The sequence below is a fragment of the Schistocerca americana genome, chromosome 9 (assembly GCF_021461395.2).
Source record: "Schistocerca americana isolate TAMUIC-IGC-003095 chromosome 9, iqSchAmer2.1, whole genome shotgun sequence".
NCBI lineage: Eukaryota > Metazoa > Arthropoda > Insecta > Orthoptera > Acrididae > Schistocerca > Schistocerca americana.
The window spans coordinates 49297873-49323013 of record NC_060127.1 but is presented as its reverse complement, the minus strand read 5'-3'; the positions used below and the strand labels follow the sequence as shown (position 1 = coordinate 49323013).

The 25141-nt window shown below is 43.6% G+C and overlaps 1 protein-coding gene across 1 annotated transcript in view; it reads right to left on the bottom strand.

Moving 5' to 3' along the window:
• Positions 1–25141, bottom strand: part of LOC124551268 (histone acetyltransferase Tip60-like) — a 129887-nt gene that overhangs the window by 66698 nt on the left and 38048 nt on the right. The window contains exon 4 of the mRNA XM_047126267.1: positions 13830–14188. Coding sequence (XP_046982223.1) covers positions 13830–14188 — 359 coding nt within the window. The remainder of the gene's footprint in view (positions 1–13829; positions 14189–25141) is intronic.

Below are 25141 nucleotides of genomic sequence, written 5' to 3'. Positions count from 1 at the left end.
GTGGCATGGGATTTGGAGTAGGACCAGTTGAATCTGATGGAACCAAAGGAGTTGAGGTTGGAGAGGAAATTCTGGAGTTCTTCTTCACTGTGAGTCCAGATCATGAAGATGTCATCAATAAATCTGTACCAAACTTTGGGTTGGCAGGCCTGGGTAACCAAGAAAGCTTCCTCTAAGCGACCCATAAATAGGTTGGCGTACAAGGGGGCCATCCTGATACCCATGGCTGTTCCCTTTAATTGTTGGTATGTCTGGCCTTTGAAAGTGAAGAAGTTGTGAGTCAGGATGAAGCTGGCTAAGGTAATGAGGAAAGAGGTTTTAGGTAGGGTGGCAGGCGATCAGCGTGAAAGGAAGTGCTCCATCGCAGCGAGGCCCTTGACGTGCGGAATATTTGTGTATAAGGAAGCGGCATCAATGGTTACAAGGATGGTTTCCGGGGGTAACAGATTGGGTAAGGATTCCAGGTGTTTGAGAAACTGGTTGGTGTCTTTGATGAAGGATGGAAGACTGCATGCAATGGGTTGAAGGTGTTGACCTATGTAGGCAGAGATACGTTCAGTGGGGGCTTGGTAACCAGTTACAATGGGGCGGCCGGGATGATTGGGTTTGTGAATTTTAGGAAGTAGGTAGAAGGTAGGGGTGCGGGGTGTCGGTGGGGTCAGGAGGTTGATGCAGTCAGGTGAAAGGTATTGTAGGGGGCTTAAGGTTCTGAGGATTCCTTGAAGCTCCGCCTGGACATCATCAGGAATGGGATTACCTTGGCAAACTTTGTATGTAGTGTTGTCTGAAAGCTGACGCAGTCCCTCAGAAGAATTGAGAGGCAAGGCTGGAAGTGAGAAATTCCTGGAAGGTTTGGAGAGGGTGATTTTGGGGAAGAGGAGGTGGGTCCCGCTGCGACGGAGGACGGAACTGTTTCAGGCAGGGAACAATTTGGATAGTGTCTTGGAGAGTTGGATCATTAGGAGTAGGATTACGATTATTTTTCTTTGTGGCCTAATTCAGTAGTTAACCATTCCTCCAAACCTCTCTCCCAATCCGAAACCTCTGTCCTATCCAAGGGCCTCACCTTCAGCCCTACTCCCAGATTCAACCAAACAGCCCTCGTCAAAGATTTACTGTCCTACACTCGTACTCTCTGCAGGAAATATCACTTTGCCACGAAGAAAAATAATCCTAATCCAACTCCTAATAATCCTACCCCACTGTCATTGTGGTTTCTGTTTGATGATGGTCCACATTTTGCTGAACTGTCCCTACCTAACTGGCCTGCAACGGACCCTCAATCTCACTGACACTCTATCCCTGGTGGTAGGAGATGATGCATCAGTGGTTGACATAGTTTTACATTTTATTTATGACAGGGGCCTTTACCACTCACTTTAAGCGATTGTCACTTAACCTTATAGGCTGACTGAGGGCTTGGCAGAAAACACTTTTGGCTCCTATGCCCAGACCAGGCTGTGGCTGTCTGGGCTTGACACTACAGCCCGGTCCTCCCACCTCTCATGTGGTCTGTTTGACTTGTTCATCTACCATCTGTCTTTCTCTTGCCCTGTCCGTGTTGCTAATCTTTCCTAGGCAATTTTTGAGTGGGGTGCATCTGATAAGTGGTGGGGTGGGGATGTATGCCCCCTCATTGCACTCTGTCTTCGGGGACTTCTGGCTGTTCCCTAGATGGGAGACCTCGCTTGCCTTTCTTCCTGTGTCCCCCATTCTTCTTTTTTGCCCTTTTCCAGCCTTTGGTGACCTTTGGTTGACCTATGGGCTATCTTTGCATAGGTTTTGCATGGTAGGGCATTTCTGATGTACAGTTGCGTAGACCTGTCTGTTCAAGGAAAAAGGGACTGATGACCTATTAGTTTGATCCCTTTCCTTTAATCACCCAACCAACCAACTAGCCAACCAATCAACACCCCAGACAGTGGTGGGATACCAACCTCACTGTCGCATGCCATACAGCAATCAGGAGCAGTGGTCTGGGGTGCCTTTCATAGCAGAGACCTCTTTAGTGTTCGTCCACAGCACCCTTGCAGCACAATGGTACATTATTGATATGCTGTGCACCGTTGGGGACAGATGTGTATCAGTGCATTAATGACATGCTCAATTTGCGAAAATTTTTATTTCAAATAAATCATTCAATTTTCCTGAAATTGTAATCATTTGCTTGTCTGGGTATGTCATGACACATACTGGTTTCCATCGCATTTTGATGATTCCTTTGTGGTGTGTTGCCTTTTTCTTCGCCAGAATTTGTATGTGGCATGTAAAAATGGGCAAATGCCAAAACTAGTCACTCAGTAAATAGTTAGCAGCTTTGTTGTAAACTTGTTTCAAAAATATTTTCTTCAGTGCAAGTTACAGATCCATTATTTAAGTATTTACAATAATAAACTTGTATTGAAAGGTTACAAGGTTACAAACATTCAAGTAAATGGCTCTGAGCACTATGGGACTTAAGATCTTAGGTCATCAGTCCCCCAGAACTTAGAACTACTTAAACCTAACTAACCTAAGGACATCACACACATCCATGCCCGAAACAGGATTCGAACCTGTGACTGTAGCAGTCGCGCAGTTCCGGACTGATGCGCCTAGAACCGCTCAGCATGGGTTACAGGACTGGAGTAGGTGGTGGTGAGAGGGTGCATGGGACAGGTTTTGCATCGGGGGCGGTTACAAGGATAGGAGCCAGAGGGTAGGGAAGGTGGTTTGGGGATTTCATAGGGATGAACTAACAGGTTACGAAGGTTAGGTGGACGGCGGAAAGACACTCTTGGCAGAGTGGGGAGGATTTCATGAAGGATGGATCTCATTTCAGGGCAGGATTTGAGGAAGTCGTATCCCTGCTGGAGAGCCACATTCAGAGTCTGGTCCAGTCCCGGAAAGTATCCTGTCACAAGTGGGGACTTTTGTGGTTCTTCTGTGGGGGATTCTGGGTTTGAGGGGACGAGGAAGTGGCTCTGGTTATTTGCTTCTGTACCAGGTCGGGAGGGTAGTTGCGGGATGCGAAAGCTGTTTTCAGGTTGTTGGTGTAATGATTCAGGGATTCCGGACTGGAGCAGATTCGTTTGCCACGAAGACCTAGGCTGTAGGGAAGGGACCGTTTGATGTGGAATGGGTGGCAGCTATCATAATGGAGGTACTGTTGCTTGTTGGTGGGTTTGATGTGGACGGACGTGTGAAGTTGGCCATTGGACAGGTGGAGGTCAACGTCAAGGAAAGTGGCATGGGATTTGGAGTAGGACCAGGTGAAACTGATGGAACCAAAGGAGTTGAGGTTGGAGAGGAAATTCTGGAGTTCTTCTTCACTGTGAGTCCAGATCATGAAGATGTCATCAATAAATCTGTACCAAACTTTGGGTTGGCAGACTTGGGTAACCAAGAAGGCTTCCTCTAAGCAACCCATGAATAGGTTGGCGTACGAGGGGGCCATCCTGGTGCCCATGGCTGTTCCCTTTAATTGTTGGTATGTCTGGCCCTCAAAAGTGAAGAAGTTGTGGGTCAGGATGAAGCTGGCTAAGGTGATGAGGAAAGAGGTTTTAGGTAGGGTGGCAGGTGATCGGCGTGAAAGGAAATGCTCCATCGCAGCGAGGCCCTGGACGTGCGGAATATTTGTGTATAAGGACGTGGCATCAATGGTTACAAGGATGGTTTCCGGGGGTAACAGATTGGGTAAGGATTCCAGGCGTTCAAGGAAGTGGTTGGTGTCCTTGATGAAGGATGGGAGACTGCATGTAATGGGTTGAAGGTGTTGATCTACGTAGGCAGAGATACGTTCTGTGGGGGCTTGGTAACCAGCTACAATGGGGCGGCCGGGATGATTGGGTTTGTGGATTTTAGGAAGAAGGTAGAAGGTAGGGGTGCGGGGTGTCGGTGGGGTCAGGAGGTTGATGGAGTCAGGTGAAAGGTTTTGCAGGGGGCCTAAGGTTCTGAGGATTCCTTGAAGCTCCGCCTGGACATCGGGAATGGGGTTACCTTGGCAAACTTTGTATGTGGTGTTGTCTGAAAGCTGACGCCATCCCTCAGCCACATACTCCCGACGATCAAGTATCACGGTCGTGGAACCCTTGTCCGCCGGAAGAATGACGATGGATCGGTCAGCCTTCAGATCACGGATAGCCTGGGCTTCAGCAGTGGTGATGTTGGGTGTAGGATAAAGGTTTTTTAAGAAGGATTGAGATGCAAGGCTGGAAGTCAGAAATTCCTGGAAGGTTTGGAGAGGGTGATTTTGAGGAAGAGGAGGTGGGTCCCGCTGTGACGGAGGACGGAACTGTTCCAGGCAGGGTTCAATTTGGATGGTGTCTTGAGGAGTCGGATCATTAGGAGTAGGATTAGGATCATTTTTCTTCGTGGCAAAGTGATACTTCCAGCAGAGAGTACGAGTGTAGGACAGTAAATCTTTGACGAGGGCTGTTTGGTTGAATCTGGGAGTGGGGCTGAAGGTGAGGCCTTTGGATAGGACAGAGGTTTCGGATTAGGAGAGAGGTTTGGAGGAAAGGTTAACTACTGAATTAGGGTGTTGTGGTTCCAGATTGTGTTGATCGGAATTTTGAGGTTTTGGAGGGAGTGGAGCTGGAAGTGGGAGATTGAGTAGATGGGAGAGACTGGGTTTGTGTGCAATGAGAGGAGGTTGAGGTTTGCTGGAAAGGTTGTGAAGGGTGAGTGAGTTGCCTTTCCGGAGGTGGGAAACCAGGAGATTGGATAGTTTTTTGAGATGGAGGGTGGCATGCTGTTCTAATTTACGGTTGGCCTGTAGGAGGATGCTCTGAACAGCCGGTGTGGATGTGGGAGAGGAAAGATTAAGGACTTTTATTAAGGATAGGAGTTGACGGGTGTGTTCATTGGCTGAGTTGATGTGTAGGTGAAGGATTAGGTGGGTGAGGGCAATGGATTGTTCAGTTTGGAACTGGTATAGGGACTGATGGAAGGAAGGGTTGCAGCCAGAGATGGGAACTTTGAGTGTGAGGCCTTTGGGGGTAATGCCAAATGTCAGACAAGCCTGAGAAAATAAAATATGCGAGCGTAATCTGGCTAGGGCGAAGGCATGTTTGCGGAGGGAATGTAAATAAAACTTAATGGGGTCATTGTGGGGGTGCTGTGAGGGTGACATGGTATTAGAAGGTGGAAAGTGTAACACGAGGTGAAATGAAAATGAAAATAAAAATATATGGGGAGAGATAAAGGTGAACCGGAAAGAAACTGGAGATCTGGAATGAAAAAAGGCGAAAAGGTGTTGGTTACAGCTGGGCTATGTTGGACTTGGGTTGGTAGACAACGATGTGCATAAAGGTTAGGTGGTTGTGTTGCCGCCAAAACACGTTAAAGGACGGAGAAATTCGGGAAAATTTCGAAAAAACTGCGTGTAGTATATTAAAAGGAGTGGTATTGTGGTGGCAGATTATGAAAATGAGGCTAACAATTGTCTGACGAAGAAATAATGGCGTTAAAACCTGTGGGAAGCGGCTATAAATGATCAGTGATGTGGGAAAAACAGAAATGGAAATAAAGCGAAAGTTATTAGAACTGGCCGAAATGGTTGTTTAAAAGGTGAAAGGAGCTGTTTGTGAACTAGAAACGGTGGATATTATAGCGGCGGTAGTGCTGAAAGCGGCAAAAAAAAAAATTCCCCCCCCCCCCCCCCCTAAGGTAAGTCTTTCCGCTCCCGGGATTGGAATGACTCCTTACCCTCTCCCTTAAAACCCACATCCTCTCCTCTTTCCCTCTCCTTCCCTCTTTCCTGATGAGGCAAAAGTTTGTTTCGAAAGCTTGAATTTTGTGTGTATGTTTGTGTGTCTATCGACCTGCCAGCACTTTCGTGTGGTAAGTCACATCATCTTTGTTTTTAGATATATATTTTTCCCACGTGGAATGTTTCCCTGATCTATAATCTAAACTGCATCCACTGTGCTTCATTCTACATGGGCATGACAAGCAACAAGCTATCTGTCTGCATGAATATCCACCAACAGACTGTGGCCAAGAAACAACTGGACTACCCTATAGCTGAGCATGCTGCCCAACATGACTTCCTTCATTTTAATGACTGCTTCACAGCCTGTGCCATCTGGATCCTTCCCACCAACGCCAGTGCAGGTAGGAACTCTCGCTGCAATATATCCTACATTCCTGTAACCCTCCTGGCCTCATCTTCCATTAGTTATTGTCGTTACCCCTCTATCCCTTCCCCATTCCCATTCCAGCACTATACAGCCCTCTATTCCACCAATGTACCCAGTCTTTTTATTTCTCTCCTTTTCTGCTAACCCCCCCTCTGTCTAAGCTCCCAACTGCACCTAGCTGCTCCACTCTCCACCTTGTCCCTGCACCCTCCCAGTAGCACTATACCTCCCCCACCCCTATCCTGCCACCACTTCCCCTTCCCACCCAAACCTCCTCCTTACACCCCCCCCCCCCCCCCACTCCCCCCACTCGGTTGCCTGCTTCTCACAGTCTGGCTCCAGCTGCCAGAGACTGTGGTCATATGTGTGAGTTGTGTTTGTGTTAGTTTGTGCCCGTGTGTATGTTGTTTATTTTTGACATAGGTCTTGCTGACCAAAAGCTAACTTTCCGACAGTCTTTTGTTGTGCCCTTTCGCAACTTAGCATCTCCACTTTATGGCAAGCAGCAACTATCTTTTTCATTATATTGTCATATTGACAGAAGTTTGACAATCGCTCCTTTTTCTGTTTACTTGTTCCCATGGCTATAGGACCACACCTTTGATAATAAATACTGCTTTTCTCTGATGTACGATAAATATCAGTGGTCAAAGTGAAATAATTGTGTTGATAGCGGATTTTAACCATGTTTAACCCAGGATTGGAATGACTCCTTACCCTCTCCCTTAAAACCCACTTCCTTTCGTCTTCCCCTCTCCTTCCCTCTTTCCTGATGAGGCAACAGTTTGTTGCGAAAGCTTGAATTTTGTGTGTATGTTTGTGTTTGTTTGTGTGTCTATCGACCTGCCAGCGCTTTTGTTCGGTAAGTCACCTCATCTTTGTTTTTATATATAATTTTTCCCACGTGGAATGTTTCCTTCCATTATATGGATACTATCTTCATATAGATAAGATCTTCTTCAGTGCGGATGAACTCACACTGCCCGAACTCTTACAGGAATCGGTATATTTACTGCCACGAGAATTGAGTATGGTGGGCAGGTGTACTACAAATGTGGTGTGCAAACAGAAAGTTGGAAAGTGTGGGTCTCACGGGGAGCATGCCAGGGATAAGTCCCTGCAGCCACACAATCCTCTGTGTCCTCGGTTGCTCAGTAGGATAGAATGTCTGCCATGTGAGCAGGAGGCCCCGGGGTCTTGCATCTAGGTCAATTACAGGTGTATGAGCCATGAGATAAGGGATTGGGAGCAGGGGTTGTGTAAGAATGGACGAGTATATTGAGTAGGTTCGGTGGACAGCGGAATACCACTTTAGGAGTAGTGGGAAGGATAGTGGGCAGGATATTTCTCATTTCAGGGCACAATGAGAGGTAGTCGAAAATCTGGTGGAGAATTTAATTCAATTGCTTCAGTCTTGGGTGGCACTGAGTTACAAAGGGAATGCTCCTCTGTGGCCAAACTGTGGGATTTTGGGAGCTGGTGGGAGACTGGAAAGATAAGACACAGCAGATTTGTTTTTTGTTGAGTGTTGGGAGGATAATTACGGTCAGTGAAGGCTTCAGTGAGATCCTCAGTATATTCCGAATGGGACTGCTCGTCACTGCAGATGCGACAACAACAGGTGGCTAGGCTGTACGGAAGGGACTTCTTGGTATGGAATGGGTAGCAGCTGTCGAAGTGGAGGTATTGCTGGTAGTTAGTAGGTTTGATATGGATGGAGGTACTGATGTAGCTATCTCTGAGGTGGAGGTCAACATCTAGGAAGGTGGCTTATTGGGTTGAGTAGGACCAGGTGAAGCAAATAGGGGAGAAGTTGTTGAGGTTCTGGAGGAATGTGGATAGGGCGTCCTCACCTTCGATCCAGATAGCAACCATGTCTTAAATGAATCTGAACTAGGTGAGCGGTTTAGGATTCTGGGTTTTTAGGAAGGATTCCTCTAAATGGCCCATGAATAGTTTGGCATAGGATGGTGCCATGCAGGTGCCCACAGCCATACCCCGGATTTGTTTGTAGGTAATGCCTTCAAGGGAGAAGTAATTGTGAGTGAGGATATAGTTGGTCATGGCGACTAGGAAGGAGGTTGTTGATTTGGACTCCATAGGGCGTTTGGAAAGGTACTGTTCAATAGCAATAAGGGCATGGGCATTAGGAATGTTAATGTACAGGGAGGTGGCATCAATAGCGACAAGCAGGGCACCGTGTGGTAAAGGGACAGGAACTGTGGAGAGTCAGTGGAGGAAATGGTTGGAATCTTTTATATAGGAGGGTAGGTTCCAGGTAATAGGTTGACGGTGTTGGTCTACGAGAGCAGAGATTCTCTCAGTGGGGGCAAAGTAACCTGCCAAAATGGTGCGTCCTGGGTGGCTGTGTTTATGGACTTACTTGTTTAACAGTCTTTTTGTTGTGCTTATCTGTGACTCAACATCTCTGCTATAAAGTGAGCAGCAATCTATCCTTTTCATAATATTGTCATTATTCCATACTGGATTCTTCATTGTTTTATTCCTAAGAGTGTATTAGATGTATTCTGTTCTTGCCTGAAAGAAGCAGCTAATGAATTTATATTCTCCCTTACTTCTCCAATTGGAGCACTGGCTCTTCCACAATTTCCTCCCAAACATCAACTCTTGTTTGTTCTGTATTTCGTACTATGGGTCTGTGGATCCCACAAGCATCTAGGTTGTTCTGTTAGAAACATTATGTTCTTTTGTAATGAACATTACATTCTCTTAGAACTGCTTTATCATACAACTAAAGTTCAACAACAACGGTACTTTATGTGCAAAAACACGGTAGAATAAGAAAGTGTATGCTCTCTGCCTCTGTGGTCTAGGGGTAGCATCTTTTGATTAGTAATCAAAGTGTCCTCAGTCCCGGGTTCGAATCCTGCCACATAGTGATATGGGCCAGGCAAATGCCCAGTGGGCAGGACATTTATAAATGGGCATTTGTGCACATCAGTTTTAAATGCTCAAAATCTGGGCATTTATAAAAAAAGTACTTTTAAAAATTGTTACTGCTAGAATGTATTATTTACCAATTGAAATAAGAGGTGGAACTGACATTAAAAAGGTAATAAATGTTTATACTTAAAGCTATGTATATCGTTCTTTCCCTTTATTACTAAGAGCAAAGGGAAACAAGAAAAAACACTGTCCTTGGGTCATCACATTGTAATGTAACATACTTTATAATCCGTGTCAAATCTCAGAATATTATTGAAGAATGATTACTAATAACAAAATCATTACTAAATGCATTAAACAGCTGCCATAGGTTTCTTGATGATAAATTTATTCTTAAATGTTAAACTGTTTTCAGTGAGGGGAGGGGGAGAAAAACCATGTTATATCTGCTGCTACAGATCGCTTCTTCAGTAGTTAGAGAAGAATGGGTACTCTAGTAAGGAAATCATTAAGAGTTTTGAGACCGAATAACAGGAGGCCTAAGGACAACAATAGGACACAGCGATGGAAGAACACGGTTTCTCTACCCTTCATAAAAAAAGTGACGGATCAGATCGGCAAGATTCTAAGGAAACATGATGTTCGACCGATTTTCAAACCAACTAAGAAAATAGGCCAAGCACTTCGTTCTGTTAAGGACAAATGTCCCCCTCTCTCTGCAAGTGGTGTATGTAAGATTCCATGTACGTGTGGCAAGGTCTACATTGGAACTACAAAGAGAAGTGGGAATACACGGTTGAAGGAACATAAAAGTCTCTGCCAACTAGGGAAAACAGACAAATCAGCCATGGCAAAACATGCTCTTCAATCAGGTGATCATGTAGTCAAATTTTAGCAAGCTGAAGTTTTATGTACTATGACAAAATATTATCCATGGCTATATAGAGAAGCCATCAAAATATATAAACATGGGGATAATTTTAACAGAAAAGAAGAAGCAATGAAACTCAGTGATACATGGACTGTGGCACTACAGAATCGATGAGAAGTTTTTTACCTTTGACGTACTATAAACGATAGTTGAAAAATTTTATCTTTGACAATGCTTATCTCTGCTATCACGTGAAATCCAGACCACACCCACTTTCCAAGGTATTTAGGCCACTCTTCGATGTCCGACTCATCAGTCGGTAAGACTCAGCACAACCAGGAGCCCCAACGAAGATGTCCAACGTAGCCGTGGACAAAACGTCAGGGAATGAAGAGTTCCATGGACCACAGCCATACAACCTGGAAAAATTCTCAGTTGCTGAAAAACATCATCCACACAATTCTGAAGGCTGCACACGAGCTGATGAGTGCTACAATTAACGCACAATCAGCTTAACAGCCCATGCATCCAAGTTGCTGACAGGAATAATACACAGAAAAATGGAAACAAAATTGAGGGTGTGTAAGATGATGATTCATTTGGCTTTAGGAAAGGTAAAGGCACCAAAGAGGCAATTCTGATGTTGTGGCTGATAAGCAAGACAAAAGAAAAATAAAGACTTGTGCATAGGATTTGCAAATTTGGAAAAAGCATTCGACAATGTCAAATGGTGCACGATGTTCAAAATTCTGAGAAAAACAGGGATAAGCTATAAGGAAAGACGGGTAATACACCGTACGTACAAGAGGCAAGAGGGAACAGTAAAAGTGGAACACCAAGAACGAAGTGCTTGTATTAAAATGGGTGTAAGGCAGGAAAGTAGTCCTTCGCCCCTACTGTTCAGTCTATACACTGAAAAAGCAATGACAAAAGTAGAGAAAAGGTTCAAGAGTGACATTCTTTCACCCCGAATTTTAATTCCAATGATTACATTTACCGATGAGATTGCTATCCTCATTGACAGTGAAGAAGAATTAAAAATCTGTTGAATGGAATGAACAGCCCAATGAATAAAGAATAAGGACTGAGAGTAAATCAGGAAAAGACAAAAGTAATGAGAAGTTGCAGAAATGAGAAGAGCAAGAAACTTAACATCACAGTTGGTGACCACAAAGTATTCGAAGTTAAAGAATTCTGCTACCTAGGCACCCACATAACCCATGGTGGACAAAGCAGGGACGACATAAAAAGCAGATTAGCACTGGTAAAAAGAGCATTTCTGGCCAAGAGAAGTGTACTAGTCTCAGACATGGGCCATAATTTGAGGAAGAAATTTCTGAGAATGTATTTTTGGGGCATAGCATCATACGGGAGTGAGACAAGGACCGTGGGAAAAGTGGCAAAGAATAGAATTGAAGCATTTGATGTGTGGTGCTACACAAAAATGTTCAGAATTAGGTGGGCTGGTAAGTTAATGAATGAGGTGGTTTTCTGCAGAATCGGAGACGAAAACATTGGCAAGAAAAAGGGACAGGATGGTATGACATCTGCTAAGACATAATGGAATAACTTCCCTGGTACTAGATGCAGCTGTAGAGGGTAAAAACTGTAGAGGAAGATACACCGGAACACATCTAGTAAATAATTGAGGATGTAGGGTGCAAGTTCTACTCTGAGATAAAGAGGCTGGCATAGGAGAGGAAATTGTTGCGGGCCGCATCAAACCAGTTAGATGACTGATGACACAAAATCTCTGTCCTGTTTTTCCTCTGTGGAAGGACTGGACTAGCATGTACTCAGCTCCATGACGCCAAACCCGATTGAGAGGTAGTGGATCCACAGTCGAAACGTCAAAGCCAGGTGGGTGCTGTGCTGACCCATGCCCCTCCATACCACGTCTGATAATAATTGACAGAGGACGACATGGCAGTCATTGATTATCATGTGGGTTCTCGTTTTCTGTTAACCAGGCAAGCATTACAAGCATTACAACATCCTTCAACAAATTCATGGATGTGGTACCCTACATGAATCTTTCTTCCACTCTCTGTAGTCTCACCTAAGTATCACGAGAGGTCGAATATGTGGAGGGAAAAAAAAATTCCTATATTTTCTGGTTAAAAACAGACTTTTTCCCGTGTGCAAAAGACACTACGCCCCAGGTGAAAACACATTTCTTCTGTGTTAAGTGACAATATACATTTCCATCACAGCTTCAAAACTTGTCAATCTTTTGAATGGTAGAGATTTTATACACAAGCATTGAACTTCCTGACACTTTAGGAAATGACACCCAGCTAAATAACAATGTATTTTGAAAAGATCTTCGATGCGTGGCAACATGTACACTGCACATTTTCGTATTACGAAAGTATAAATCTGAATTCCATGAACTACAGCACGCTAGCTTCCGAAGCACTAAAATTGTGATTGTGCTGCACACATCAGATATTCAGAGCATAGGACACACGATGTAGTCAGCCAATAGCAACATCACTGTTAGGTAGTGCGAACACACAAAGAGATAAAGTTAATTGTTAAAATTAATATACCGGTGTTGCCTTCTGTTGTCTATTTATAGAATCACTTCAAAAGAAGCAGCAGTGAAGAACACTGAGTTTTCTGTACAAAAGCCAGTTTGTGTGAAATGCTCAAGAACTCACCTCACACTTGATAAATATAATTTTTTCCCTTATTCCTGCATTTGTAATCTATGAAAGAACTGTAATAAATATGAAAAGCTAACCTCAAAGCTTAGTCTTTCTTAACTTGCGTTACCCTTTAAGATATATCAAACACCAATGTCCTTGTGCAGTTTTAATTAATGCCATAAATGGCTGGTTGTCTTGGCCCGAAAATTTTCTCAGCGAATGGTTCTCAAAATGTTAAGTTTCGAAAGAGAGTCAAACGCTCCACGATTTAAGAAGTTCATTACAGATTGTCACATATAACATAATTCATCTTGTGAAAAAGGAATTTTACTGTGAGAGTAACACTTCTCAAAGCACTATCCACATTTTGCTGTGATCCATTAGAAATGTAAACAATTGTGACATCACACTCATCAAAAGCAGCTCATTGTACTGCAACAAAGTATTGTAGAGTCTTCATCCTAAAGCCTTTTGACATATTTTTCTGTCGGCAGACGCCTTTGAGTGCACTGCATTATGTTGGTGTAAATGGCACATTTCCTTTGCAACTTTGGTATTTTTCCCTCATTTATGTTTTATTGCTGCAGTAGTATTCTGCAGTACCAGGGTAACGTAAAATTCTTTGTAAGAGTATCAGTTCTTATCAATCAAAATTACAAAAATTTAACTGAGAACTAAAACAATGAAAAATTCTCATGTTTATCGTGGATTTCCTGGTCATTCTGGGGTGCATACAACCAGCTCGATCCTGCAGCGGGCGACTGAGTGGCAATTGTGTAGTCAAGCAAATGATCAGGCCAGCTGTCTGAGCAGAGGATACTCAAACTAGCATGAAAGAAGTTAAATGCAGTTGCTCTCTGCATCTAGAGCGACTATGTTGACATTAGCAGGAACTACACACACTAATTAATTCAATCGAGCACAAATGCCAGATGCAGACTTGTATTATACACAGATGTTTTGCCAAAAAATTTGTGAATGTGAAACTTATTTTTCAAGGCATACAAATAACTATACATTAATAAATGAAAAATTTAAAAAACAGGGGAGGACTGGTAACAAATTGCAATATAATTTCATTTACACGATGACTGGTTTCGACAGCATTATCACGTCTCAGTTGACCTATTGTTATTTAAACTAGCCATTACATTAATAAAGTGGTACTGGTTCTTCTAGGAAGATGTGGCTTCCTTTCTCGAATCCTCTGAGGCTATGGTAGGATATCTGTATAAAAGATATCACATTCACAAATGTAGATCCACAGCGAATACTCACCTCATTTTCGGGCCACCCAGCTTTCCTCTTACGCGACATCTTCTTCTGCAGAGCTGCAGCAAGAACGGCACCACCATTGACCATTTCCGGTACAACAGGAGACGTGGGCCGCGACGGCCCGCCATTGTTGGTGCTGACGGAAGGCATCGGGAGGGTTCCACTGCCAGAGGTGACGGTGCTGGTAGTGTTGGGTTTGGCATTGCCAGAGCTCGGGTGCACGGGCGTCGAGCACGCCGACGATGTCTGCTTCTTGGGTGTCGACATCCCCGTACCGGGACCAGCACCATCGCGTCGCGGGTACTGCACTTTCCGAGTATCCAAGCGGTCTTCCGTGACCCACTCATCGAGCCGCTTATTGACTGCAAAATGACAACAATAATTACACTGACATGCTAATTTTAAATTACTCTACAAATACGGAATAAACAAGCATCTACATCTACATCTACATTTATACTCCGCAAGCCACCCAACGGTGTGTGGCGGAGGGCACTTCACGTGCCACTGTCATTACCTCCCTTTCCTGTTCCTGTCAAATCCAAAATAGAGTACATAAAAAAAGATCAAGGTGTAATGTCTTGTTGATGATGAAGTCACTGGAGACAGAGAGGGTGCAAGATGAGAAAGGGGAAAGAAATTAACCACGTCCTTTTCAGAGGAATCATGTTGGTAAGTGTCTTAGCCATTTCTGGGAATCTGTAGAAAATCTAAATCTACACTGCTCATTGGGGATTTAAACTGCCAAGCCCAGAGTCTCACCACTTATAATGTACCAGACAGAGAAGCAGACAGTACAGAATAAACACATGTGTTTAATGTATTACACAATACAAGCTAAGCTGCAACCACTGTGCTGCATTCTATGTAGGCATGACAACCAACAAGCTGTCTGTCCACATGAATGGCCACCAACAGGCTGTGGTCAAGAAAGGAGTGGACCACCCTTTCGCTGAAGAGGGTTATTTGTTAACCGTGATAGCGTTACGGAGATGTTTAATAAACTCAAGTGGCAGACTCTGCAAGAGAGGCGCTATGCATCGCGTTGTAGCTTGCTCGCCAGGTTTCGAGAGGGTGCGTTTCTGGATGAGGTATCGAATATATTGCTTCCCCCTACTTATACCTCCCGAGGAGATCACGAATGTAAAATTAGAGAGATTAGAGCGCGCACGGAGGCTTTCAGACAGTCGTTCTTCCCGTGAACCATAGGCGACTGGAACAGGAAAGGGAGGTAATGACAGTGGCACATAAAGTGCCCTCCGCCACACACCGTTGGGTGGCTTGCGGAGTATAAATGTAGATGTAGATGTAGATGAACATGCTGCCAAACATGATATCCTTCATGTCAATGACTGCTTCACAGCCTGTGCCATATGGATCCTTCCCACCAACACCAGCTTTTCTGAATTGCACGGGTGGGAACTTTCCCTGCAATACGCCCTATGTTCCCGTAACCCTCCTGGCCTCAACCTTCATTAGTCACTGTCCTCATCCATCCAGCCCCTTTCCTGTTCCCGTCATTCCACCACCACACCCAGTCTTTTTATTTCTTTCCTTTTCCGACCCCCCCCCCCCCCCCCTCCGCCTAACCTGCAGCACTTCATTGTCCGGTGTGTACGTGTGTCTACAGTTGGCGAAGACCTTAATGGCCAAAAGCTTTAATTGTGAGAATCTTTCTGTCGTGCCAATCTGCGACTCAGCATCTCTGCTATATGGTGAGTAGCAATTTTCCTTCTCATACCTTTATAGAAAAAATTACCTGATATTAGTTATATTTAATGGTATATCGGATAATGTAATACAAAAATCAGCTAAACTAAAATGTACAACTCCTAGGGCTGATTGTACAAAGCATTTAACCCTAGGTTAAGACAGAAAATGACCTTAGATTAAGCTTAACCTGGAAATCTGCACTGTATAAATGTTAATTCCAGGTCATATTGCCATGAAGTTGGATCGTGTTTGACGGGTGATAATTCGAGGTTCAAAGTCATGTCCAGCTCTAATCATCAGTTTATAGTGTAATGGCACTACAATTCACTGTTTTTGTTTTTAGCAGATATCAACTGCAATAATAAAAAAGTAGTTATTAACAGAAAAAATGGCAACTAAATATGTGACTATGCCATTCGCACACTGCAGATGCTCGAAATACTTTTTTTCAATCTGGGAGGTTACGTTAAGGAAATTACCAAATACGTTGTGTTCTTAATGATCGATCTCGCAACAGTTCTTGAGAAACGGCTCTTAATTTATGTGATTAGTTCAAAGACATTTTATGGACACTTAGCAGCAAAGTAAGAAAGGAAAATTCGAAACATTTGGCAGTGAACAGTTAAGTATGGGAATTTTACAGCAACCAATAACGACTCAACATCACTTATATATGTTCTCTTTCAGCTCAAATAGCATTAGCCATGCAATTTGTATTAAATTTTAACTACTGAACCTGTCCCTAAACTGCTCTGACAATTCCATGTGCATTGATAAATAGAACATAAGCAATTAACTTGAAATTAACTAACAACAAAATCATGTTTCATTTACTGCAATGGCTCAGAGGTTGTGTCGTGGACTGCTGTGCAGATCATCACGTATTTGAACCCATGTCAATTCTTGAATTTTTTTCCCACTTGTTACTACTCTCCCTACTTCATTGGTTGTAAAGATGATTATAACAATATTACCAAGCTATTCCATACCATTGAAACAATTCCACACTCACTGTTTTCCGAGCATTCTGGACCACTGTTGGGCAAAATTCGCTGTGCAATATCACTACACAATGTGAATTACATTGTTTACTTTCATTTACTTTACAAATATCTGAGCATTCAGGTGTGTCCATTGAGGACGACGATGACAAGACCCAATGAGCTCCCTGCACATTCCGTAAAGGGTGAATCCACTCTTTGAGTTAAATAACAAGTCATTTAAGCTGAGGTATTGTTTGGAGAAAAGCACTGTAAAGCAGTTGGAAATGAGGCTCAGAGACTATCTGATGAAAACAGCCAAAAGAAATCAACTGCTGACAGCAATGTGCATGTTGCTGTTAACCTTAAGATATTACACCACAGGCACCTTTCGAATGGTGGTTGGTAATCTGTTTAAAGTAGACACAGCAACAGCTTGCTGCTGTCCATAAGATACTGGCCTTATGAAAGAATTAAAGTCAACAGCAAACTCTCTCCATACCTTTGCTTGTTGACCACAGTGACTATCTGTTTTTAGACACTCAATTATACCTTTATACTACCCCAACACCATTTCCAACGGCAAATCTTTCTTTTCTTGAGAGAAAATCCAGGATGGAATGTAACACTATAACGGAAAGGATAGTTGTTACTCATCATAAAGCGGAGATGCTGAGTTGCAGAAAGGCACAACAAAAAGACTGTCGGAGGAGGGGGCTTAGTGAAAAAGAAGAGAAATACGAAGACTGGGTATGTTGGTGGAATAGAGAGCTGTGTAACGCTGGAATGGGAACAGGGAAGTGCTAGATGCGTAAGACGATGACTAACAAAGGTAGAAGACTGCAAAGGAGGAGAATTTTACAGATGGAGAGAAGGTACTGCAAGGAGGTTTGGGCCAGACTGATTTGGTTTTGCAGGTTGGTGAGGGCTAAGGCTTGGCGGAATATGAAAAGGTGGAAATCATTGTGGAAGGTAGGGTGGCAGCCGGAGGTGGGTAACTTGATGGTAAGGTGGTTTGGGTGATTCCATTAGCAAAACAACAACGCAGGAACAGTTGTGGGACTGGGTTCTGGCTAGGGATAAGGAAACATTTTTGTACTGATGCAGATGGGAGGAGCAAGGATCCATGTTGGTGGAAGAAATGTCTTTAAAAAAAAAAAAATTGAAAATAACATAGAATTACATCCCAAAAAATTCACTAAAACACACTCAGACAACCTACTCTCGTATATGGAAGATAACAATCATTCTACCACCATGAACCATGGACCTTGCCGTTGGTGGGGAGGCTTGCGTGCCTCAGCGATACAGATGGCCGTACCGTAGGTGCAACCACAACGGAGGGGTATCTGTTGACAGGCCAGACAAACGTGTGGTTCCTGAAGAGGGTCAGCAGCCTTTTCAGTAGTTGCAGGGGCAACAGTCTGGATGATTTACTGATCTGGTCTTGCAACACTAACCAAAACGGCCTTGCTGTGCTGGTACTGCGAACGGCTGAAAGCAAGGGGAAACTACAGCCGTAATTTTTCCCGAGGGCATTCAGCTTTACTGTATGGTTAAATGATGATGGCGTCCACTTGGGTAAAATATTCCGGAGGTAAAATAGTCCCCCATTCGGATTTCCGGGCAGGGACTACTCAAGAGGACGTCGTTATCAGGAGAAAGAAAACTGAGGTTCTACGGATCGGAGCGTGGAATGTCAGATCCCTTAATCGGGCAGGTAGGTTAGAAAATTTAAAAAGGGAAATGGATAGGTTGAAGTTAGATATAGTGGGAATTAGTGAAGTTCGGTGGCAGGAGGAGCAATACTTTTGGTCAGGTGAATACAGGGTTATAAATACAAAATCAAATAGGGGTAATGCAGGAGTAGGTTTAATAATGAATAAAAAAATAGGAGTGCGGGTAAGCTACTACCAACAGCATAGTGAACGCATTATTGTGGCCAAGATAGACACGAAGCCCATGCCTATTATAGTAGTACAAGTTTATATGCCAACTAGCTCTGCAGATGATGAAGAACTTGATGAAATGTATGATGAGATAAAAGAAATTATTCAGGTAGTGAAGGGAGACGAAAATTTAATAGTCATGGGTGACTGAAATTCGAGAGTGGGAAAAGAGAGAGAAGGAAACATAGTGGGAGAATATGGATTGGGGGAGAGAAATGAAAGAGGAAGCCGTCTGGTAGAATTTTGCACAGAGCATAACTTAATCACGGCTAACACTTGGTTCAAGAATCATAAAAGAAGGTTGTATACATGGAAGAATCCTGGAGATACCAGAAGGTATCAGATAGATTATATAATGGTAAGACAGAGATTTAGGAACCAGGTTTTAAATTGTAAGACATTTCCAAGGGCAGATGTGGACTCTGACCACAATCTATTGGTTATGAACTGTAGATTAAAACTGAAGAAACTGCAAAAAGGTGGGAATTTAAGGAGATGGGACCTGGATAAACTGACTAAACCAGAGGTTGTACAGAGTTTCAGGGAGAGCGCAAGGGGACAGTTGACAGGAATGGGGGAAAGAAATACAGTAGAAGAAGAATGGGTAGCTCTGACAGGTGAAGTAGTGAAGGCAGCAGAGGATCTAGTAGGTAAAAAGATGAGGGCTAGTAGAAACCCTTGGGCAACAGAAGAATCTTGAATTTAATTGACGAAAGGAGAAAATATAAAAACTCAGTAAATGAAGCAGGCAAAAGGGAATACAAACGTCTCAAAAATGAGATCGACAGGAAGTGCAAAATGGCTAAGCAGGGATGGCTAGAGGACAAATGTAAGGATGTAGAGGCTTATCTAAATAGGGGTAAGATAGATACTGCCTACAGGAAAATTAAAGAGACCTTTGGAGAAAAGAGATCCACTTGTATGAATATCAAGACCTCAGATGGAAACCCAGTTCTAAGCAAAGAAGGGAAAGCAAAAAGGTGGAAGGAGTATATAAAGGGTCTATACAAGGGCGATGTACTTGAGGACAATATTATGGAAATGGAAGAGGATGTAGATGAAATGGGAGATACGATACTGTGTGAAGAGTTTGACAGAGCACTGAAAGACCTGAGTCGAAACAAGGCCCCGAGAGTAGACAACATTCCATTGGAACTACTAACGGCCTTGGGAGAGCCAGTTCTGACAAAACTCTACCATCTGGTGAGCAAGATGTATGAGACAGGCGAAATACCCTCAGACTTTAAGAAGAATATAATAATTCCAATCCCAAAGAAAGCAGGTGTTAACAGATGTGAAAATTACCGAACTATCAGTTTAATAAGTGACAGTTGCAAAATACTAACGCGAATTCTTTACAGACGAATGGAAAAACTGGTACAAGCCGACCTCGGCGAAGATCAGTTTGGTTTCCGCAGAAATGTTGCAACACGTGAGGCAATACTGACCCTACGACTTATCTTAGAAGAAAGATTAAGAAAAGGCAAACCTACGTTTCTAGCATTTGTACACTTAGAGAAAACTTTTGACAATGTTGACTGGAATACTCTCTCTTAAATTCTGAAGGTGGCAGGGGTAAAAAACAGGGAGCGAGAGGCTATTTACAATTTATACAGAAACCAGATGGCAGTTATAAGAGTCGAGGGGCATGAAAGGGAAGCAGCGGTTGGGAAGGGAGTGACACAGTTATTCAATCTGTATATTGAGCAAGCAGTAAAGGAAACAAAAGAAAAATTCGGAGTAGGTATTTAAGTCCATGGAGAAGAAATAAAACGTTGAGGTTCGCCGATGACACTGTAATTCTGTCAGAGACAGCAAAGGACTTGGAAGAGCAGCTGAACGGAATGGACAGTGTCTTGAAAGGAGGATATAAGATGAACATCAACAAAAGCAAAACGAGGATAATGGAATGTAGTCTAATTAAGTCGGTTGATGCTGAGGGAATAAGAATAGGAAATGAGACACTTAAAGTAGTAAAGGAGTTTTGCTATTTGGGGAGCAAAATATCTGATGATGGTCGAAGTAGAGAGGATATAAAATGTAGACTGGCAATGGCAAGGAAAGCGTTTCTGAAGAAGAGAAATCTGTTAATATCGAGTATAGATTTAAGTGTCAGGAAGTCGTTTCTGAAAGTATTTGTATGGAGTGTAGCCACGTATGGAAGTGAAACATGGACGATAAATAGTTCGGACAAGAAGAGAATAGCTTTTGAAATGTGGTGCTACAGAAGAATGCTGAAGATTAGATGGGTAATCACATAACTAATGAGGAGGTATTGAATAGAATTGGGGAGAAGAGGTGTTTGTGGCACAACTTGACAAGAGGAAGGGACCGGTTGGTAGGACATGTTTTGAGGCATCAAGGGATCACAAATTTAGCATTGGAGGGCAGTGTGGAGGGTAAAAATCGTATAGGAAGACCAAGAGATGAATACACTAAGCAGATTCAGAAGGATGTAGGCTGCAGCAGGTACTGGGAGATGAAGAAGCTTGCACAGGACAGAGGAGCATGGAGAGCTGCATCAAACCAGTCTCAGGACTGAAGACAACAACAATAACAACAACAATTTCCTCCAACAACTCTCAACACTTCTTGTTCCTCTACCACACGGTTCCCTGGCCATCAATACTGATGCAACCTCCCTTTATACTAACATCCCTTTTAACGCCCAGGGCTTTAACGCTATTGAACACTACCTTTCTCGATGCTTGATATATTCCAAACCAACCACCTCTTTCCTAGTCGTGATGATCAACTATATTCCTTCTCCTTCGAAGGCATTGCCTACAAACAAATCCGGGGTACGGCTATGGGCACCCGCGTGGGAGCAACCTATTCATGGGCCATCTAGAGGAATCCTTCTTGAACACCCAGAATCCCAAACCACTCACCTGCTTCAGATTCACTGATGACATCCTTGTGATCTGGATCGAGGGTGGAACATCTTATCCATATTCCTCCAGAACCGCAACACCTTCTCCCCCACCTGCTTCACCTGGTCCTACTCAACCAATCAAGCTACCTTCCTCTACATTGACCTCCACCTCAAAGATGGCTACATCAGTGCCCAATATCAAACCTACCAACCACCAGCAATATCTCACTTCCACAGCTGCTACCCACTCGATACCAAGAAGTCCCTACATCCAGCCTAGGCACCAGTGACTGTCGCATCTGTAGTGACAGGTGGTCCCACTCGTAATATACCAAGGGTCTCCGAACCTTGCACAAAAACAGATCTCCAGTGCCTTATCTTTACAGACAGCCAACAACTTCCAAAGCCCCACCTTCTAGCCACAGAGGGGCACTCTCTTCGTCACTCAGTACCAATGAAGACTGAAACAACTGAATAACAATCCCGCCAGAATTTAGACTATCTCTTGTCAGAACCTGAAATGAGAAATGTCCAACCCACTATCCTTCTCCCTCCTCCCACAGAGAGAGAGAGAGAGAGAGAGAGAGAGAGAGAGAGAGAGAGAGAGAGTGTGTGTGTGTGTGTGTGTGTGTGTGTGTTTCTATGGAACCAAACTGCTGAGGTCATCGGTCCCTAGACTTAAACACTAATTAAACTATGATGTGCATTTTACACTTCTCGCGGCGTAATGAATAATCCATTAAATTTCGGGCATGCAGCCGCGCAAATAAAATTTCTTCTACTGATATTTCGGCCGCGTATCGTCCGGCCATCTTCAGATCGAGTTCCAAGACTGACGACAAGGTGCCACGCGCGACCTTATATGCTCCATCGCGGCGGTACTGCTCATGCGGGTCACAGATGCTGCGCCGCCTGTGGCGAAGGCGTACGGACATTCAATATGCTTATCGATGTTTGATCGGCGGCGGTGACACGGTGACGACTTCTCTGCAATTTAAGTACTCCAAGAGCCAGATTCCATGCTTTGTCCAGATTAATTCCATTGTCTCTGTTTATTAAATTGTTGGCTAATCGAATTTCTATGGCTTCCTTGAACACAGATTCCCAAAAAGAAGAGGTGGATGTTAAAATCTTCACATCACTGTAATTCATGGAATGACCCGTATCAATACAATGTTCGGCCACAGCTGACTTGTCTCGTTGTAATAAGCGTGTGTATCCTTGGTGCTCCACACACCTCCCATGAACGGTGTGTGTTGTTTGACCTATGCATGACTGCTCACAATTTCCGCAAGGAATCTGGTACACACCCGCCTTACGAAGCTGTAAATCGTCCTTCACAGAGCCAACATGGAGTTGTCCCAAAATTTGCAAGGTTGGTTCACTTTGTTAAGAATGCTGCAGTAAATAGAATTTTACATAGGGCTGGTTCCGCTATTGTCAGAGAAAGAATTCGTTTTACTCGTCGGAAGTTGGACATTGTTTCTGAACATCTGTATCATCTGCATCTGAAAGTAGCAGCTGTTTTATCTCCTGACTCCTGGGACTGGATCGATGGCACGACATGGGCTAAGTCTGACTGGGTTCGCGAAGTGGCCACAAAAAGGCAGATTACCAAGTATAGCCGATTGGACCAGCCTTCTCAGGTGGACTCAGTTATTCGACGCCCTGTCATAAATTTGACGGGTAAGGAATTGGACGAAGCTACGTTGTCTGTCTTATGTAAAGGGCTAAATTTTGCCCCTACTCCAAAGACTTTGCCGATATCATCTTTCATCAGTGCCACTGAAGAAGCTGTCCGACCACTATCAGAGGATTCTGCGGAAGAAATCAGACGAGAAACCTGTCAAGCAATCACGAAGCATCGTCCACAAAGAAGCAACGTTTCCAAGGAAGAAAGACGTGCGATACAAAAGCTGCGTGAGGATACTGATACAGTCGTCCGGCGTGCTGATAAAGGTAATGCTACCGTCCTTTTGCCTCAGGAAGTCTACAAGGAAAAGATATGTGGTCTACTTAGTTCTGGTGCATACCGGAAGATTAACAAAGATCCTACTAACAAGGTGACAATAAGGACTGCTGCCTTGCTGCACGCTTCATCACTACCGAAGGAAGTCATAAGAAGTTTAAAAGTACGAGGTGCAGTACCACAAAGATTTTATGGTCTTCCTAAAGTTCACAAGATGGGTAAGGATGAGCGTCTAGAGGACTTGTCTATGAGACCTGTAACGAGCACTATTGGTTCACCAACATATTTTTCTGCCAAATATTTAGCTTCCTTATTAAAACCATTGGTAGGAAAATGTAGTCACCACATTCGTAATTCTATGGATTTTATTCCGAGACTTAGCAATGTCAGGCTAAATAGTATGGATGTTCTTGTTAGTTTTGACGTAGTATCATTATACACCAAGGTACCTCTAAAGGACTCTTTAGCTCTTATCAGCCAACATTTTGATAAGAACATTACGGCCTTATTTGAACATGTGCTTTTATCATCTTATTTTCAGTTTGATGGTGAATTTTCTGAGCAAATTGACGGTGTTGCCATGGGAAGCCCCCTCTCCCCTCTGGTAGCTAATTTATTCATGGAAGACTTCGAGGACAAGGCACTGGACTCAGCATGTTTTAAACCTACGGTCTTCTGGAGGTACGTGGACGACACATTCGTGGTATGGCCCCATGGTATGGATGAATTACATCTATTTCTTGAGCATTTGAATTCCATTCATGATAGCATTAAATTTACTATGGAAATAGAAAAAGAGGGCTGCCTCCCCTTTCTGGATGTTGTCGTTCGCCGTAAAAGTGATGGCACATTAGGACATGCCGTACATCGGAAACCAACGCACACAAATCTATACCTTCATGCCAGTAGCTGCCATCACCCTTCTCAGAGCATGGGTGTCCTTAAGACCTTAGTGCATCGGGCGCACTGTATATCCGATGAAGACAATTTACAAGGAGAGCTAACATACCTCAAGAGTATTTTTAAATCGAATGGATATTCTCCGCAACAAATTCGTAGAGCATTCGATGCAAAACCTAAAAAGAAGGTATGCGATGGGGAAGAAGATAGTAATTTCTTCAGATCTAGGGCGTTTCTGCCTTATGTGGGTGCTCTTTCTTCAAAGATAGGCCGTATTCTTGAGAAACACTGTGTTAAGGTGATCTTCCGGCCCCCCCATGAAGATTGCGGCTTTACTCGGCTCTGTGAAGGACGATATACTGCTTCTTAAGGCGGGTGTGTACCAGATTCCTTGCGGAAATTGTGAGCAGTCATACTTAGGTCAAACAACACGCACTGTTCATGAGAGGTGTGTGGAGCACCGAAGATACACACGCTTATTACAACCAGACAAGTCAGCTGTGGCAGAACATTGTATTGATACGGGTCATTCCATAAATTACAGTGATGTGAAGATTTTAACATCCACCTCTTCTTTTTGGGAATCTGTATTCAAGGAAGCCATAGAAATTCGATTAGCCAACAATTTAATAAACAGAGACAATGGATTTAATCTGGACAAAGCATGGAATCCGGCTCTTGGAGTAATTAAATTGCAGAGAAGTCGTCACCGTGTCACCGCCGCCGATCAAACACCGATAAGCATATCGAATGTCCGTACGCCTTCGCCACAGGCGGCGCAGCATCTGTGACCCGCATGCGCAGTACCGCCGTGGTGGAGCATATAAGGCCGCACGTGGCACCTTGTCGTCAGTCTTGGAACTCGCTCTGAAGATGGCCGGACGATACGCGGCCGAAATATCAGTAGAAGAAATTTTATTTGCGCGGCT